This window comes from Salvelinus alpinus, chromosome 19, assembly GCF_045679555.1.
Source record: "Salvelinus alpinus chromosome 19, SLU_Salpinus.1, whole genome shotgun sequence".
Lineage (NCBI taxonomy): Eukaryota > Metazoa > Chordata > Actinopteri > Salmoniformes > Salmonidae > Salvelinus > Salvelinus alpinus.
Window position 1 is genome coordinate 3288658 of NC_092104.1, and position 19789 is coordinate 3308446.

General features: G+C 41.0%; 2 protein-coding genes across 4 annotated transcripts in view; one reads left to right on the forward strand and one right to left on the reverse strand.

The window, feature by feature from the left end:
* The window catches only part of LOC139544891 (protein mono-ADP-ribosyltransferase PARP8-like), a 113010-nt gene extending 99627 nt beyond the window's left edge, over window positions 1–13383 (forward strand). For both annotated transcript variants that reach the window (XM_071352061.1, XM_071352063.1), the window contains 8 exons: window positions 1950–1998; window positions 4120–4232; window positions 4700–4772; window positions 5289–5358; window positions 5929–5996; window positions 6306–6375; window positions 8583–8667; window positions 9317–13383. In XM_071352061.1, the coding sequence (XP_071208162.1) occupies window positions 1950–1998; window positions 4120–4232; window positions 4700–4772; window positions 5289–5358; window positions 5929–5996; window positions 6306–6375; window positions 8583–8667; window positions 9317–9419 (631 nt within the window). In that variant the 3' untranslated portion in view covers window positions 9420–13383. The remainder of the gene's footprint in view (window positions 1–1949; window positions 1999–4119; window positions 4233–4699; window positions 4773–5288; window positions 5359–5928; window positions 5997–6305; window positions 6376–8582; window positions 8668–9316) is intronic.
* Window positions 12604–19336, reverse strand: LOC139544892 (probable E3 ubiquitin-protein ligase DTX3). Of its 2 annotated transcripts, none has more exons than XM_071352064.1 (4): window positions 19074–19336; window positions 15543–16520; window positions 14953–15170; window positions 12604–14235 (listed from the first exon to the last, which is right to left on the reverse strand). In XM_071352064.1, the coding sequence occupies exons 1-4, from the start codon at window positions 19095–19097 to the stop codon at window positions 14166–14168; spliced, it is 1290 nt and encodes a 429-aa protein (XP_071208165.1). In that variant the 5' UTR covers window positions 19098–19336; the 3' UTR covers window positions 12604–14165. The 2 variants fall into 2 exon arrangements, with proteins under 2 accessions (XP_071208165.1, XP_071208166.1); XM_071352065.1 differs by having other exon boundaries at window positions 19228–19328.
* Between the last annotated feature and the right edge of the window lie 453 nt (window positions 19337–19789).

The window sequence follows — 19789 nt, forward strand, 5'->3', positions numbered from 1 at the left end:
CATGGTAAGAAACCCCCTTACTGCCATGGTAAGAAACCCCCTTACTGCCATGGTAAGAAACCCCCTTACTGCCATGGTAAGAAACCCCCTAACTGCCATGGTAAGAAACCCCCTTACTGCCATGGTAAGAAACCCCCTTACTGCCATGGTAAGAAACCCCCTTACTGCCATGGTAAGAAACCCCCTTACTGCCATGGTAAGAAACCCCCTTACTGCCATGGTAAGAAACCCCCTTCCTGCCATGGTAAGAAAACCCCTTACTGCCATGGTAATAAACCCCCTTACTGCCATGGTAAGAAACCCCCTTCCTGCCATGGTCAGAAATCTCCTTACTGCCATGGTAAGAAACCCACTTACTGCCATGGTAAGAAACCCACTTACTGCCATGGTAAGAAACCCCCTTCCTGCCATGGTAAGAAACCCCCTTACTGCCATGGTAAGAAACCCCCTTACTGCCATGGTAATAAACCCCCTTACTGCCATGGTAATAAACACCCTTACTGCCATGGTAAGAAACCCCTTACTGCCATGGTAAGAAACCACCTTACTGCCATGGTAATAAACCCCCTTACGGCCATGTTAATAAACCCCCTTACTGCCATGGTATGAAACCCCTTACTGCCATGGTAAGGAACCCCCTTCCTGCCATGGTAAGAAAACCTCTTACTGCCATGGTAAGAAACCCCCTTACTGCCATGGTAAGAAACCCCCTTACTGCCATGGTCAGAAACCCCCTTACTGCCATGGTAAGGAACCCCCTTCCTGCCATGGTAAGAAACCCCTACTGCCATGGTAAGAAACCCCCTTACTGCCATGGTAAGAAACCCCCTTACTGCCATGGTAAGAAACCCCCTTACTGCCATGTTAAGAAACCCCCTTACTGCCATGGTAAGAAACCCCCTTCCTGCCATGGTAAGAAACCCCCTTACTGCCATGGTAAGAAACCCCCTTACTGCCATGGTAATAAACACCCTTACTGCCATGGTAAGAAACCCCCTTACTGCCATGGTAATAAACACCCTTACTGCCATGGTAATAAACACCCTTACTGCCATGGTATGAAACCCCTTACTGCCATGGTAATAAACCCCCTTACTGCCATGGTAAGGAACCCCCTTCCTGCCATGGTAAGGAACCCCCTTACTGCCATGGTAATAAACCCCCTTACTGCCATGGTAATAAACCCCCTTACTGCCATGGTAAGGAACCCCCTTCCTGCCATGGTAATAAACCCCCTTACTGCCATGGTAAGAAACCCCCTTACTGCCATGGTAAGAAACCCCCTTACTGCCATGGTAAGAAACCCCCTTACTGCCATGGTAAGAAACCCCTTTCTGCCATGGTAATAAACCCCCTTACTGCCATGGTCAGAAACCCCCTTACTGCCATGGTAAGAAACCCCTTTCTGCCATGGTAATAAACCCCCTTACTGCCATGGTAATAAACCCCCTTACTGCCATGGTAATAAACCCCCTTACTGCCATGGTAAGAAACACCCTTACTGCCATGGTAAGAAACCCCTTACTGCCATGGTAAGAAACCACCTTACTGCCATGGTAATAAACCCCCTTACGGCCATGGTAATAAACCCCCTTACTGCCATGGTAATAAACCCCCTTACTGCCATGGTAAGAAACCCCCTTACTGCCATGGTAATAAACCCCCTTACTGCCATGGTAAGAAACCCCCTTACTGCCATGGTAAGAAACCCCCAAAACCAATGTTTTCTGTTAGGCCATTGTCAGCCTGCAATTCAATCAGTAGTCAGAGACATTGACTGTCATATTGAATGTACAGTTAGACCAGGACATGAGACAGTGTATTGATACATTCAACAGAAGAGAAAGTGTGAATGACAGTTTAAGTAACAACAGGCCAGTGTAACAGCTGGAGGTATTGTATTGCAAACTGTTAATGTCTAATGTAACCCCTTTTGTTTTTCTGTCTAGGGTGATATCCAGTAACAGATCACACATCGTCAAACTACCAGTTACCAGAGTGAGTTTTATACATCATTAAGGGAGATTAGAGGAGATTACATAAAATAAAATAAAAAATAATAATTGTACCTTTATTTAACTAGGCAAGTCAGGGGAGGGTTTGACCAGGGTTGGCAGTCCTTGTAAAATAAGAATTTGTTCTTAATTGACTTGCCTAGTTAAATAAAGGTTAAATAAAATGATAATAAAAACAGGTTGATTATAGAGTGAAGTCGGAAGACAGGCTGATTATAGAGTGAGGTCGGAAGACAGGCTGATTATAGAGTGAGGTCGGAAGACAGGCTGATTATAGAGTGAGGTCGGAAGACAGGCTGATTATAGAGTGAGGTCGGAAGACAGGCTGATTATAGAGTGAGGTCGGAAGACAGGCTGATTATAGAGTGAAGTCAGAAGACAGGCTGATTATAGAGTGAAGTCAGAAGACAGGCTGATTATAGAGTGAGGTCAGAAGACAGGCTGATTATAGAGTGAGGTCGGAAGACAGGCTGATTATAGAGTGAGGTCGGAAGACAGGCTGATTATAGAGTGAGGTCAGAAGACAGGCTGATTATAGAGTGAGGTCGGAAGACAGGCTGATTATAGAGTGAGGTCGGAAGACAGCCTGATTATAGAGTGAGGTCGGAAGACAGGCTGATTATAGAGTGAGGTCGGAAGACAGGCTGATTATAGAGTGAGGTCGGAAGACAGGCTGATTATAGAGTGAGGTCGGAAGACAGGCTGATTATAGAGTGAGGTCGGAAGACAGGCTGATTATAGAGTGAGGTCGGAAGACAGGCTGGTTATAGAGTGAGGTCGGAAGACAGGCTGATTATAGAGTGAGGTCGGAAGACAGGCTGATTATAGAGTGAGGTCAGAAGACAGGCTGATTATAGAGTGAGATCGGAAGACAGGCTGGTTATAGAGTGAGGTCGGAAGACAGGCTGATTATAGAGTGAGGTCGGAAGACAGGCTGGTTATAGAGTGAGGTCGGAAGACAGGCTGATTATAGAGTGAGGTCGGAAGACAGGCTGGTTATAGAGTGAGGTCGGAAGACAGGCTGATTATAGAGTGAGGTCGGAAGACAGGCTGATTATAGAGTGAGGTCGGAAGACAGGCTGGTTATAGAGTGAGGTCGGAAGACAGGCTGGTAATAGAGTGAATGTGGTGTCCCAAATCGTACCCTATTCTCTATATAGTGCACTACTTTATACTACAGCCCTATTCCCCTATATAGTGCAGTACTTTATACTACAGCCCTATTCCCTATATAGTGCACTATTTTATACTACAGCCCTATTCCCTATATAGTGCACTATTTTATACTACAGCCCTATTCCCTATATAGTGCACTATTTTATACTACAGCCCTATTCCCTATATAGTGCACTATTTTATACTACAGCCCTATTCCCCTATATAGTGCACTACTTTATACTACAGCCCTATTCCCTATATAGTGCACTATTTTATACTACAGCCCTATTCCCTATATAGTGCACTACTTTATACTACAGCCCTATTCCCTATATAGTGCACTATTTTATACTACAGCCCTATTCCCTATATAGTGCACTACTTTACACTACAGCCCTATTCCCTATATAGTGCACTACTTTATACTACAGCCCTATTCCCTATTATAGTACACTACTTTATACTACAGCCCTATTCCCTATATAGTGCACTACTTTATACTACAGCCCTATTCCCTATATAGTGCACTACTTTATACTACAGCCCTATTCCCTATATAGTGCACTACTTTATACTACAGCCCTATTCCCTATATAGTGCACTACTTTATACTACAGCCCTATTCCCTATATAGTGCACTACTTTATATAACAGCCCTATTCCCTATATAGTGCACTACTTTATATAACAGCCCTATTCCCTATATAGTGCACTACTTTATACTACTGCCCTATTCCCTATATAGTGCACTACTTTATACTACAGCCCTATTCCCTATATAGTGCACTACTTTATACTACAGCCTTATTCCCTATATAGTGCACTACTTTTTCCTACAGCCCTATACATCCCCATATAGTGCACTACTTTTGACCTGCTCTATATAGGGAATAGGGTGCCATTTGGGACACCTATAAGTGTTGTTGTCTCTCTGTCACCACTGCAGCAGCTGAAGTTCATGCACACCCTGCATCAGTTCCTTCTACTCAGCAGTCCTCCTGCCAAAGAGTCCAACTTCAGAGCTGCCAAAAACCTCTTTGGGAGCACCTTCGCTTTCCAGTATGTTCCCTTTTTAATTATATATATATATATATAGCAGAGGGGGGTATAGTACAAAACCAGTTAATAACTAGATTTGTTGGGTCATTTTGAGAAAGCTAAATATAGAGATGTGTTTTTGGTTGTTGAGTCGATTTAGACCATGCCAATTTCAAGTTTAAATATCGGGGGAAAAAATAAATATATATATGTTATTTCAGGATATGTTGGTAACATTAGCTGGTCTTTCTTTGTTTTGTTCCCCCTCAGTACACATCGTCATTCATATGCTCATGAAGGCACAACAGTGCACTTCATGTTTTGAAGTATTTTTTTTATCTTACACTTGTTTTAAAAGTACTTCTATCGTACACTATGTTTCTGAAACATGTTTTTAAAATCACTTTTCAGTTGGAGAATCACTTTTTATTTCATTAACACAGTAGATAATGTATTGGATAATTAATAATGAGCGTTTCTCTCTTCAGTGGTTCTCACATAGAAAATTGGCACTCCATTTTGAGGAATGGTTTGGTGGTTGCATCCAACACAAGACTTCAGGTAAAAACATTTTTGTTTTGTTTTAATCTAATAATTGTTTATCAGCCTTTTAAAAAGCACAATCTGTGATTTCAACTTCCTGAGACTACTGTGTATTGTAAACTGTAGGTCTGAGTAAATGTAATAACCCTTCAAGACCTGAACACAAACAGTATTCACTCCAAATCACACTGTTACTAGAGCTGTGATGAAACCAGTATCACAATATTTTTTCCGTGCCAAAAATGAAAACATGAAGAAGACAACACTCATCGGTCCTTTTAAAAAGCTGCTGTATGTAATATATTGTGTGTGCTATAGCCTGGATAATAAACACATGTAATTCTGGATGATAATGTGTTTGTTTCCAACATTAAGGCCGTTTTTCCTAAACAAGTTAAATCTGCTTTTTGTTTTGTATCGCGATACCGTCCCGGCCCTAACCGTTACCATACATATTTAAAATATGTTGCATATATTTTGCATGTTATCTCTGCAGACCAAACACATCTAATAGTTTTGGTTGTCTGTCGGCAGCTCCATGGCGCCATCTACGGGAGTGGAATCTATATCAGCCCAATGTCAAGCATATCATTTGGTTACTCAGGTACCCAGAAAACCAATTTACAGGAATTTGTAATCTTTGTAATTGTAATCTTTGTAATTCATTTTAAAAGTAGACTCAGCGAAATGACGTTACCACGAGCAGCGCCGCAGATATTGAGATGAGCGAGATGCAAGACTTTGCTCTCACACAGTATCTGCGCATGTGCACGGGTTGGCTTTAAGAGGTTACAGCGTGGTTGCCAGGGCACCAAAACAGAGGGACAAGTTGAGCCTCGCCCTTCAACGCTCTTAGTAGTTGTGGAAATTGATCCCCATTTATGCTATTTACTTTGTGCGTTTGTCATATCGCTGAGCCTTTAATACGTGAATTACACATTGTGTGACTGACTCTGTTGTCCTACCAGAGTCATTAAAGTTACAATGTAACGGTTAAAACTCTGCGGTATGTGAACCAAGACACTGTCACCGACATGTTCTTTATGCACAATAAAGTCAAGATTCATTTACTCTCCTGTTTCTTGTTGAAAACGTGCCGGTTTCAGAGTAGAGCAGTGTCTGATTTGCAGACAAATGTTGCCCTGATTGTTATTGTAACGTCTCTCCATTTTAGGGATGAACAAAAAACAGCAGAAAGTTACTTCGAAAGACGAAAATGCTACAAACAAGACCAACGTACAGGTAAACATAATAACATTCCCCAAACTTCTGTACGGTACGGTGTTAAAACTGGTGTAAACTTGGGGAAATGAACGTTGTATTCACTTCTGTACGGTGTTAAAACTGGTGTAAACTTGGGGAAATGAACATTGTATTCACTTCTGTACGGTACGGTGTTAAAGCTGGTGTAAACGTGGGGAAATGAACGTTGTATTCACTTCTGTACGGTGTTAAAACTGGGGAAATGAACGTTGTATTCACTTCTGTACGGTACGGTGTTAAAACTGGGGAAATGAACGTTGTATTCACTAAAGTTGTGTCCTTTTGCAGTCAACAAAGAAAGGACAGCAGCCCCAGTTTTTGCAAAGTCGGAACTTGAAGTGCATAGCCTTATGTGAAGGTACGTATGTGTGTTCTGGGCTGGGGTAACCACAGAACAACCATGGTATGTGTGTTCTGGGCTGGGGTAACCACAGAACAACCATGGTATGTGTGCTCTGGGCTGGAGTTACCACATAATAACCACGGTATGTGTGCTCTGGGCTGGAGTAACCACAGAACAACCATGGTATGTGTGTTCTGGGCTGGGGTAACCACAGAACAACCATGGTATGTGTGTTCTGGGCTGGGGTAACCACAGAACAACCATGGTATGTGTGTTCTAGGCTGGAGTAACCACAGAACAACCATGGTATGTGTGTTCTGGGCTGGAGTAACCACAGAACAACCATGGTATGTGTGTTCTAGGCTGGGGTAACCACAGAACAACCATGGTATGTGTGCTCTGGGCTGGAGTAATGTCAAAGTGGAATTATGTTTTTCGAAATGTGTTACAAATTAATAAAAAATGAAAAGCTAAATGTCTTGAGTCAATAAGTATTCAACCCCTTTGTTATGGCAAGGAGCCTGAATATGTTTAGGAGTAAAAATGTGCATAACAAGTCACATAATAAGTTGCATGGACTCACTCTGTGTGCAATAATAGTGTTTAACATGATACCTCATCTCTGTACTACCCACATTCAATTATCTGTAAGGTACCTCAGTCGAGCAGTGAATCCCAAACACTGATTCAACTACAAAGACCAGGGAGGTTTTTCTATGCCTCACAAAGAAGGGCACCTATTGGTAGATGGGTGAACATCCCTTTGAGCTTGGTGAAGTTATTAATTACACTTTGGATGGTGTATCAATACGCCCAGTCACTACACAGATACAGGGGTCCTTCCTAACTCAGTTGCCGGAGAGGAAGGAAACCGCTCAGGGATTTCACCATGAGGCCAATGGTGACTTTAAAACAGTAACAGAGTTTAATGGCTGTGATAGGAGAAAACTGAGGATGGATCAACAGCATTGTAGTTACTCCACAATACTAACCTAATGGACAAGAGAGAAAACAAAGTAGCATTTACAGAATAACAGTATTCCAAAATATGCATCCTGTTTGCAACAAAGTAATACTGCCAAAATAAATGTGGCAAAGCCATTCACTTTTTGTCCTGAATATAAAGTGTTATGTTTGGGGAAAATCCAATACAACAAATTACTGAGTACCACTCTCCATATTTTCAAGCATAGTGGTGGCTGCATCATGTTATGAAATGCTTGTAATCGTTAAGAACTGGAGTTTTTCCAGGATAAAAAAAGTAACAGAATGGAGCTAAGCACAGGCCAAATTCTAGAGGAAAACCTGGTTCAGGCTGATTTCCACCAGACACTGGGAGATGAATTCACCTTTCAGCAGAACAATAACCTAAAACAAATTTGATGTCATCCATTTTGAGTTCAGGTTGTAACGCAACAAAATGTGGAATAAATGGCTACACTTTCTGAAACCACTGCATGTGAACTCTATTTCAATATATGTGTATTTAGTTTATTTCCAAAATGCTATATCCACCAATTTTTCACGTCTACCTTTTTCATAAGAAAGTATTGCTTACCTGTGTGTACAATATTACTATTCACAGATTTGTTTTAAAATTCATAAGCCTTTTTTAAACATTGAATACACTACAAGGTTGCATTTCCTACTGTGCAGTTAAATTCTCAGCAACACAGGTGATCAAATTAAAATCCTACATCTGTATAGATCCATTGTTTAGCTGGAATAGAATGTTCATTTCCTGTATAATTGACTGAGATATGTGGTTATCTTAAGATGAATGTAAGTCACTCAGGATAAGCACATCGGCTAAATGTAAATGTTTTGCATACAGATCTCATTACTGTATTGAATATATATATATATTTTTTTTTTACAAATGTATTATTTGAACAGTTCTTTATTAAAAATGTAGTTATTTGTTACATTTGACTGTGTAAAACCTAGCAGTACTCCTTTCTGAGAGTGAGGCGGATATACCGTAAAGAATTTTCCCAAACAAAATGATAATTTGTCTCTCTGAAATGAAACCAAGTGATACGATTTTAAACAAACACAACTGTCATTGAACAACACCATGTCATGATTAGATAGTGTGGGGAGAAAAAAAAACCACAAGATTTAATTTCTTTAAACAATAAATGCTAATTTACTAAAATTTCTGAAAATTAATATATAGCATTTTTTTTTTGTTGCACTAAACTCTTTATGTCCTCTTCCAGTAATCACATCCCCTGACCTGCACAAACACGGAGACATCTGGGTCGTTCCCAACACTGATCATGTCTGTACACGCTTCTTCTTTGTGTAAGTAGGCTCAAACAGTATCCCCTGCAGTAGTTATTGGACGGTATGCCCTTTATTGACATCCCTTACAGTGGTCTCCAATTCATCAAAGCAGACTAGGGGTTAGGGTAGCAGACTAGGGGTTAAGGTAGAAGACTAGGGGTTAAGGTAGAATACTAGGGGTTAGGGTAGCAGACTAGGGGTTAGGGTAGAAGACTAGGGGTTAGGGTAGCAGACTAGGGGTTAAGGTAGAAGACTAGGGGTTAAGGTAGAATACTAGGGGTTAGGGTAGCAGACTAGGGGTTAGGGTAGAAGACTAGGGGTTAAGGTAGAATACTAGGGGTTAGGGTAGCAGACTAGGGGTTAGGGTAGAAGACTAAGGGTTAAGGTAGAAGACTAGGGGTTAGGGTAGCAGACTAGGGGTTAAGGTAGAAGACTAGAGGTTGCGGTGGCAGACTAGGGGTTAGGGTAGCAGACTAGGGTTAAAGGTCCTTTAAAGAAAATAGATGTTTGTTATTAAAGAAATAACACATACCAGTATTTGATAATACTAGTGAATAAACATTTACGTTTGACATTTTCCAAGAGTTTTATTAATAGCTCGAGTTCCCACAGGGAATTTGTTCTGGGTACTGAGAAGTGGTGTTCTTGTGTGATTCTTCTGGTCCAGTTATGAAGATGGCCAGGTGGGAGATACGAGCATCAACACACAAGACGCTGGCATCCATCGAGAGATCCTACGAGTCATCGGCAACCAGACCGCCACAGGATGAACAACACAGAAATACTGCTGACTCTCCTCCACCTCTCAGCTCAAAGCTGGATTTTAGAGCTGCGGAGGCCCGTCGTACAAAGTGTTTCCTTCCGATCAACGCAGAGAACACACAAACAACTTCAAAGTTTGAAATCCTCAAAGAAATAGCTACAGTGAAACCCACCACACATATTTACAACTGAAACACAACAAAACTCGAGGGAAGAACACATTTTGCTAAGTTTCTAAATACTATGAAGAATCCTGTTTTTCCTGAAGACACAGTACGTCTCTGTTTGACTGATAAGTTTCTAAATACTATGAAGAATCCTGTTTTTCCTGAAGACACAGTACGTCTCTATTTGATTCATTGGGACGATTTCATTCTTGTAGAGAACATTTAAAACGGTAAAACTCTTTGGTGAATATTTTGAGACTTTTTGCTAGTAGATGTGGGCCTTTTCGGGAAAAATAACTAGGAAAAAGTTCCTTCCTGTCTAGGAAAAAGTTCCTTCCTTTCTAGGAAAAAGGTCCCATCCATCTGACCTGGTTTACTATAGAGTTGTACCTTTTTAAAGTACAATGTATACTGAAGGTGTTGATATGCACTGTTTCTTAATGCTATATTCTTGTTCCAACAACTGGTTCATAACCTGAAAAACTACAACTTATTTTACACTTGATTATTTTTGGTGTGGGTGTGTATGTATGTATGTACATATACATACACACACACACACACACACACACACACACACACACACACACACACACACACACACACACAGTACCAGTCAAAAGTTTGGACACACCAACTCATTCCAGGGTTTTTCTTTATTTTGACTATTTTCTACATTGTAGAATAATAGTGAAGACATTAAAACTATGAAATAACACATATGGAATCATGTAGTAACCAAAAAAAGTGTTCAACAAATAAAAATGTATTTTAATATTTCAGATTCTTCAAAGTAGCCACCCTTTGCCTTCATGACATCTTTGCACACTCTTGGCATTCTCTCAACCAGCTTCACCTGGAATGCTTTTCCAACAGTCTTGAAGGAGTTCCCACATATGCTGAACACTTGGCTGCTTTTCCTTCACTCTGCTGTCCAACACATCCCTAACCATCTCAATTGGGTTGAGGTCGGGGGATTGTGGAGGCCAGGTCATCTGATGCAGCACTCCATCACTCTCCTTCTTGGTCAAATAGCCCTTACACAGTCTGGAGGTGTGTTGGGTCATTGTCCTCTTAAAAACAAGTAATAGTGCCACTAAGCCCAAACCAGATGGGACGGCGTATCACTGCAGAATGCTGTGGTAACCATGCGGGTTAAGTGTGCCTTGAATTTTAAATAAATCACAGTGTCATCAGCAAAGCACCATCACACCTCCTCCTCCATGCATCACGGTGGGAACCACACATGCAGAGATCAACCGTTCATCTACTCTGCGTCTCACAAAGACACGGCGGTTGGAACCAAAAATCTCTAATTTGGACTCCTACCAAAGGACAGATTTCCACTGGTCTAATGTCCATTGCTCATATTTCATGGCCCAAGCAAGTCTCTTCTTCTTATTGGTGTCCTTTAGTAGTGGTTTCTTTGCAGCAATTAGACCATGAAGGTCTGATTCACACAGTCTCCTCTGAACAATTGATGTTGAGATGTGTCTGTTACTTGAACTCTGTGAAGCATTTATTTGGCCTGTAATTTGTGAGGCTGGTAACTCTAATGAACTTATCCTCTGCAGCAGAGGTAACTCTGGGTCTTCCTTTCCTGTGGCGGTCCTCAAGAGAACCAGTTTTATCATAGTGCTTGATGGTTTTTGCGACTGCTTTTGAAGAAACTTTCAAAGTTCTTGACATTTTCCCTATTCACTGACCTTCATGTCTTAAAGTAATGATGGACTGCCGTTTCTCTTTGCCTTTTTGAGCTGTTCTTGCCAAATAGGTATTTTACCAAACAGGGCTATCTTCTGTTTACCACCCCTACCTTGTCACAACAGAAATGATTGGTTCAAACGCATTAAGGAAAGAAATTCCACATTCACTTTTAACAAGGCATACCTGTTAATTGAAATTCATTCCAGGTGACAACCTCATGAAGCTGGTTGAGAGAATGCCAAGAGTGTGCAAAGCTGTCATGGCAAAGGATTTATTTATTTACTACATGATTCCATAGTTTTGATGTCTTCACTATTATTCTACAATGTAGAATAAAGAAAAACCCTTGAATGAGTAGGCGTGTCCAAACTTTTGACTGGTACTGTGTGTGTGTATATATATACACACACACACACGTTATATTGGTAACCATTCCATGTAGACTGAGGCACACAGCGATATAATGAGTAGAATCGACATTAAGGTCAGGATTCAATCACGACTGCGGATGATCTGCATTTTAGCTCAGTTGACATTTTAAAGGTAATTTCCCATTCGAGCCGACATCTGCAGCGTTTACTTAGGCCATCTCCTCGATCGCGGTAACATTGCCTTTAAATGGTGCATAGCCCAAAATGGCCGATCGGATTGAATCCTGGTGTAAGAGCTTTGACTGACACGTCAAAAAAATGAGCGAAAATGTATGCTGTGTTAATTTAGGAAGTAGATCCATTTCCTTCACATATCATACCGAGAAATGTATATATTGGTTTCTTCTCCTTTTTATTGGGGGTCTACTGGTTTACAATGGCAAAGACTTTGATTCCAGTCAAGAATTTATACATATTACTGTATGGATGTGATCCATCTGCCAATTCAAAAGTTCCACGCACTTACCACTCACAACTAGTTCAACACCTATTTTCAAAAATAAAACATTTCAAATTGATATTTGTACTTTTGATTTAAAACTATGGGTGGATGTATAATCGACACCCCAATCTAAAATACATTTTTTAAATAGGTTTTATTTTGTTATGGGGCTTCTATACATATTAAGCATTGGTGTTTACTGCTTGTTGTTTATATATATTGCTGTGATTTTAATGACCAATCAGAGCTCAGATTGATGTATACTAACCCTTGTCTTCACTGTAAGTGATATATTTCTAAGAATGGATGTTCGTTCAAAGTTAACATTTGTCATAGAGTACACCAACCACTCTGTACATGGTACAAGTCTTAAGTTTCCTAAAAAAACAGTACTGTAAACAGGTCATATTTTTTTTTAAATAAAACAAAAATGAATGACTAATGATTTTACCATTTTAAATATATGTCAGGTTTATTGTAACAAATATAAAACACAGACGGGGAGTTAATTAGCAACACATTGTTCATTTGTATTCCATAATTCAGTGGCCAAATCACATTAATATGATTTAATAATAATATTGTTTTAATATCGGTCGTGGTAATACCAACCTGACCAATACATACAGTGAAGCACAGGTGGACGTTGGTTTCGTGACTTGGTTTAAGATTCCAAAGACTAATATTTTTTCATAATCTGTATTACTGACATTATAGAATATCTTGACATTTTTAGCAGTACCACACAGTATCATGTATCTAATGAAAGGGTATATTGTTGCACCTGGAAGCACATAATCAAGTGTACCAAGGGATGACATCATGAATATCCATAAAAATAAACTCAAAAGTACAAATTTAAGTCAAATATTTCACAGGAAATGTTAATCAGTTGGAGATGAGCAATATGATGGTCAGCGGTATATTTTGATTTTGATCTCATCTGTTTTGTGAGTTTATTTTATCTCAATGCCTTTTTATTTTTAAGTATTATGTTATTATGCTACTTAGCATTTGGTGCCTTATAGACATGAATTAATGGTAATATAACAATACATACTGAATATATTGTCACAACAAGAAGGCCAAATATTTTCTGTATTGAGTTTTTATGGCTTTTTCTTTATTCTGCAAATGAATTCAGCTTTTTGGGGCTTTTTACAAGTTATGAAAATAGTAGCTTATGTACTTGTTTATGTTCAATAAATTAAAACTTGCTGAGAAACCACAATTTGTTAATTTCTTTACTCAGAATGGTTTCTGTAAGTGGGAGTTGGATGGAGATGGGGGGGGGGGGTGGGATTATTTTTTTGTTATTTTATTACATCTTAAACTCGGTGTATTTCTTAGTGTTGTTTTCTTTTGAGTGGCAGCCTACAAATAAAACTTTGGTCAAGGTTTTTGTTTTTTCAGCACGTCAGCACGTAGGGCACACCGAGTGGTGTCACCTCGTTAGTATGTGTTACACTTATGCTGGTTGCCGTCTCGTTAGTGGTAAGATGTTTTACCTGTGCTGGCCCAGGTGATATTTAAGAGTGGCTAGCCCAGTGCTCTGGTTGTCTTGAGAGATGTGGAGGGTTAACACCTTTTAGTTGGCGCTCCCTGTGTGATTTCTACACAAACATTCCTTTGTCTGATCTTCCCTGTTTTTTGTGTGTTTTGCTCACCGTTTTGTTTTCCTGTCTTTAAGTTTGGCCTTTTGTTTGCCCTCTAGTGGTGGGTGTCGTTACTACGGTGGGTGTCGTTAGTTTTCCAGTTGTTGATGCTAGTCAACTCTCAGTGTACAGAGTGTCTTCCAGTACCCCTCCTAAAAACCTGTTTTGTTCTGATTATCAGTGACTGTTAAGTTCCTCTTCTGTTTCTTGTTGGGGAACGTAACAATCCTGATTTAACAAATGTAATATCAGTAACACAAGAGTTAACCGAGAGCAGCTGTACCACATGTATTCGTGACCTCTTTTTCTTCATTCTTGCATATCGGTAGTTGTGAGACATGCAGACGAGATGTCAATAGATCCCCTTGACCTTCAGTTCATCCTGTAGACGTCTCAGGTAGTCAGGGTCAGGGTAACCATAGCTGGGAAACCATGGATATAAAAACAAAACAAAACTTAAATTCATAACTACTGTCTCCCCCTTTTTTTAAGTTTGTACTTCCTATAATGGAATTTAAGGGAACGCTTCAATCGTGCAGCTCTAATGCAGTATAATGCATTGAAAGACATGTTATGAGAATTTATAACCCCCCTTTTTTATAATTAAGCAATAAGGCCCAGGGGGGGTTGTGGTATATGGACAATATAGAAGGTTGGTGGCACCTTAATTGTGGAAAACGGACTTGTGGTAACGGCTGGAGCGAAATACATGGAATGGTATCAAATACATCAAACATGCGGTTTCCGTGGTTTCCGTGCGTTTGAGTCCATTCCATCTGCTCCGTTCCAGCCATTATTATGAGCCGTCCTCCCCTGGCCGATTTACCGCCACGCAACGCGGGGTGCCTGGACACAGCCCTTAGCCGTGGTATATTGGCCATACAGCACAAACCCCCGAGGTGCCTTCTATTGCTATTATAAACTGGTTACCAATGTAATTAGAACAGTAGAAATACATGTTTTGTCATAGCCTTGGTATATGGTCTGATATACCACGGCTGTCAACCAATTAGAATTCAAGGATCGGACCACCCAGTTTATAAATGTCTTGTAATTAGCTCATTATGCGTGTAAGTCACGCATTACAATATGTAACCCATTCTACAGAATGGAGTGCATCCCATCCATACTGTACTTACCAACTGGTGCCTCCGCTTCTGGAGGTTTTATGGTGGATATCGTTCCACGTGACCATGTTTTCCATGCCTGTGGTGGAAGATCGGCCAATAGTGAACGTGAGTCGCTGCTCGAAGGCCCTGGCCAGGAGAGCCAGAACATTCCTACCCTCTGAGGAATCTGGGAGATACGCTGTACGTGATGCACCATGGTAAGTCTGACCCGGGTTGGGATGCTCCTCCTACGTGACCAAGTCAGTAAGAGTATAACGTAAGAGGATCGACATGAGCAAGGCTTTGTGTAGATTTTTAGCATCTTGATCACGTAAAAGGGTGGGTGCTTGGGGATGCAAGGTGATTAGTAGAATATGTGTTTCTGGGCATCGCCTCGTTGAAGGAAGGACATTCGCTAGGAAGGATGTAAATTAGGAAGGATGTAAATTAGGAAGGATGTAAATTAGGAAGGATGAAAACTAGGAAGGATGTAAACTAGGAAGGATGTAAACTAGGAAGGATGAAAACTAGGAAGGATGTAAACTAGAAGTGCTGTGCATGTTATGTGCCCATGGTAGAATAGTGGCTTCGTATGTAGTTTGAATGTTTAACTCGTTTACCTTCTGTATTCCACTTGGAATGTGGTACTGAATCACGATTGTTCCATACGTCTCATATCCAGACAAACAAGATCTTTCCTTAGTAACAGTCATAGTACCGCCATTTGGCTGCGTCCCTTTCAATTCCCCATAGACTGCCCCACAGGTTGGACAGACAGGTTTGGTCTTGAACGCCTGCTCCAGACAGCCTCTACAGAACGAGTGTTTACATTTCAACGTCTTCTTTGTGTTCTCTTTAATGGCGTCCAGACAAATCGGACATGACTCTTCTTCCTCGTCCGACTGCTTGTTGCGCGTAGTACCAGAGGCTCGGGCGCTAACTCTCTGGGGTGTCAGGGGTCGTTGTGATGTCACGGCGGAACTGGAACAGCGCCGTAGAAAATCCTCCAATAGCACAATATGTATATAACGCCCTGTCACTGTAATGTTGTCTTTCCTGGGGCTTCCTTCAATCAAAAGTTCAGGAAACTGTCCCTGCAAGCTTTTGTAGTGTTGTGGATCCAACCTGTAAGTCTTCACTTTCAGATCTGTAGCGAGTCTCTGATAGAACGTGACAAAGCGCTCTCTGGCGAAATGAACCCGAACCGGGTCTTTCCTGTGGCTTTGAAAGGTCACCACCATTTTGTCACCAGGTTTATTAATTAAGACGTCTTCCCCTTGGATTCTCTTCAGCTCCTTTGAGCATCTCTGTTGGATAAAGTCCCAAACGACTCCAACTATCGGCACTGGTTTCACTGAAGTAGGTGACCGAGGACGCTGTTGGTGACGAAGAGGACTGTCTCTGAGATTGGGGGCAGCAACATATCTGTCTAGACTTGACATCTTCACAAATAGGTCCTCTATTTCATCAAATGATCCCTGCACTTCGTAATGCAAGGTTCCTGTAACGCGGTTACCACGTTCAGTGAGAATGTACTTCACCTGGTTAGGCTCTATGAAAGTGTTTGGATCTACAGTGAGAGTAACATCTGAAAATACCTGGAAAAACACGAAGGGTTCAGCAAGTCAATATGTAAATGAGTGTGGCATAAATAGCACAATGACAGATGGATCATTATTAGGCCTAAATGCCGGTTTCTGACCAAACCCGCACTGTAAAATACATCTAGTTGTTTCAACGAAATACTAATAAAGAACTGAATCCAGAGACTCTTTTTTTGGTTTGTTTTTCTCAACTTTTCGGTCAAAGTGTTACCTGAACTTCACATTTTTAGGCAAAAATTCAGTCGACTTAAAAACATGTGTTCACTCAAATTGTCTCATGTGTTCATTCAATTAGAAATTATAATTTGGGCATCTTACCAAAAATAAAAAAAGAGGCTATGGACATAAGAGGCAGAGTCGCAAAGAAAAAGCCATATCTCAGACTGGCCAATAAAAATAAAAGATTAAGATGTGCAAAAGAACACAGACACTGGACAGAGGAACTCTGCCTAGAAGGCCAGCATCCTGGAGTCACCTCTTCACTGTTGACGTTGAGACTGGACAGAGGAACTCTGCCTAGAAGGCCAGCATCCTGGAGTCACCTCTTCACTGTTGACGTTGAGACTGGACAGAGGAACTCTGCCTAGAAGGCCAGCATCCCGGAGTCGCCTCTTCACTGTTGACGTTGAGACTGGACAGAGGAACTCTGCCTAGAAGGCCAGCATCCCGGAGTCGCCTCTTCACTGTTGACGTTGAGACTGGACAGAGGAACTCTGCCTAGAAGGCCAGCATCCTGGAGTCACCTCTTCACTGTTGACGTTGAGACTGGACAGAGGAACTCTGCCTAGAAGGCCAGCATCCTGGAGTCACCTCTTCACTGTTGACGTTGAGACTGGACAGAGGAACTCTGCCTAGAAGGCCAGCATCCCGGAGTCGCCTCTTCACTGTTGACGTTGAGACTGGACAGAGGAACTCTGCCTAGAAGGCCAGCATCCCGGAGTCGCCTCTTCACTGTTGACGTTGAGACTGGACAGAGGAACTCTGCCTAGAAGGCCAGCATCCTGGAGTCACCTCTTCACTGTTGACGTTGAGACTGGACAGAGGAACTCTGCCTAGAAGGCCAGCATCCCGGAGTCGCCTCTTCACTGTTGACGTTGAGACTGGATAGAGGAACTCTGCCTAGAAGGCCAGCATCCTGGAGTCACCTCTTCACTGTTGACGTTGAGACTGGACAGAGGAACTCTGCCTAGAAGGCCAGCATCCTGGAGTCACCTCTTCACTGTTGACGTTGAGACTGGACAGAGGAACTCTGCCTAGAAGGCCAGCATCCTGGAGTCACCTCTTCACTGTTGACGTTGAGACTGGACAGAGGAACTCTGCCTAGAAGGCCAGCATCCTGGAGTCGCCTCTTCACTGTTGACGTTGAGACTGCTGTTTTGCGGGTACTATTTAATGAAGCTATCAGTACCTGTGAGGCGTCTGTTTCTCAAACTAGACACTCTAATGTACTTGTCCTTTTGCTCAGTTGTGCACTAGCTAACACAACGTGCCATTGGAACACAGGAGTGATGGTTGCTGATAATGGGCCTCTGTACGTCTATGTAGATCAGTCGTTTCCAGCTACAATAGTCATTTACAACATTAACAATGTCTACAATGTATTTCTGATCAATTTTATGTTATTTTAATGAACATAAAATGTGCTTTTCTTTCAAAAACAAGGACATTTCTAAGTGACGCCAAACTTTGGAACGGTAGTGTATATGATAAAAGCACTGTGTGTGTTTAACCAGTGCTTGACTGTGTAACACAAGCAAGACACAGACATGCAGTGTAATTAGCGACAGTGCTTAACTTGGACTGAAATAGGTGCCGGTACTGTTTATATTTAGGAGCAAGGAGCTCCACAATACTTTTGAGCTAATATTCTATAAGCGAAACAGGAACTCAAGCAGTAGAAAATGTTATGTGCCGGTACTCAGCTCCGGTGAGCTCCTGCCCAAGTCAAGCACTGTGTGTAACGTTACCTTTTTTTTTATTTTATAGTTAAGATGCCTCCCCAAAAAATAATGTATAGTTTTATGAACCAACACATCATTTTAAAGTGACTGAATTTTCGCCAAGTTTTCTCCAATTATAGCTACATTTGGCCAAACTAAATATTTTTAGTTCAGGTAACACTTGGCCCAAAACGTTGAGTAGATAAAAAAAATGTTTAGTGTGACTAAAACTGTGACTAAAACTGCATTTTGATTAACTACAGCCTATCATGAGGCAATATGTCTGGGCTGGGTTTCCCAAAAGCATGGTAGCACAAAAATAATATTTCGTCCATTTAGTTTCAATGGAATTAAGATGATATTAGTGCTCCGATGCTTTTGCGAAACCATTTCGGTCTACCATAGAGCTCGATATAGCCAAAACGGACTCAAATCCACATGGCCAAGTATGCTGACTCAACCACGTCGACTGTATAATTTGGGAATCATCCGATTACATAAATTAGTAAATTGAAATGTAATGAACAAGTTTAAATGCGTTTTAACTATAAATACTATTTCATATAGGCTAGATTAGAATGTTGTTTTTTTGGTACACATCACATACCTCTTTCGATGACGCATTTGCCATGGTGCAAGTATGTTATTGTGCGTCCTTCGTTGCTATGAGGTAGAGACAACTAACTTTCCTTTCCCCGCGGGTCACTAAGTCTAGTTCTGCAGTATATAGGAACAAATGATCAAGGCTATATTGTCTTTACCGAAGTAATCTATTTGGTCGATGTTCGTCCGTTTATTCTTGAAGTCGCATTCAGCATTTTTCGAATTTCAAACCGATCCTAAACTGTCCAACCTTTTTTTAGTTTCGTTTTCATAAAGGGGAGTGATCTCTTGTGTTTATCCCAGATCAGCCGCTTCTGTTCGCCCGCTAGAGGACAGTAGAACACTGTATATACACCCGTTCACAGAGACGCCACTACTTCTCTTTAAGCGAGATGGTGCTGTACTCCACAAAAGTGACAGCAGGTATCTTAATTTCTATTTACACTGTGATCCTATTTGTTATAACATTGCTTTCATTGATTATTTCATCGATGCGCTACAATGCTAAATCACATAGCCGTACACATGTTTTAAATTCGGGTAAAGATAGTTGGCATATTAGATTGGCTAGAATTGAATGTAAATGTGGATAAAACAGCATCCCACAAACAAAACATCATCCGAAACTATATTTCATGATCTGTATGAGAGTTTCTCTTATGTATGTTTTTCCCCCAAAAAATATTTAGTAATCAAATCTGATAAACCCGCAATATTGGC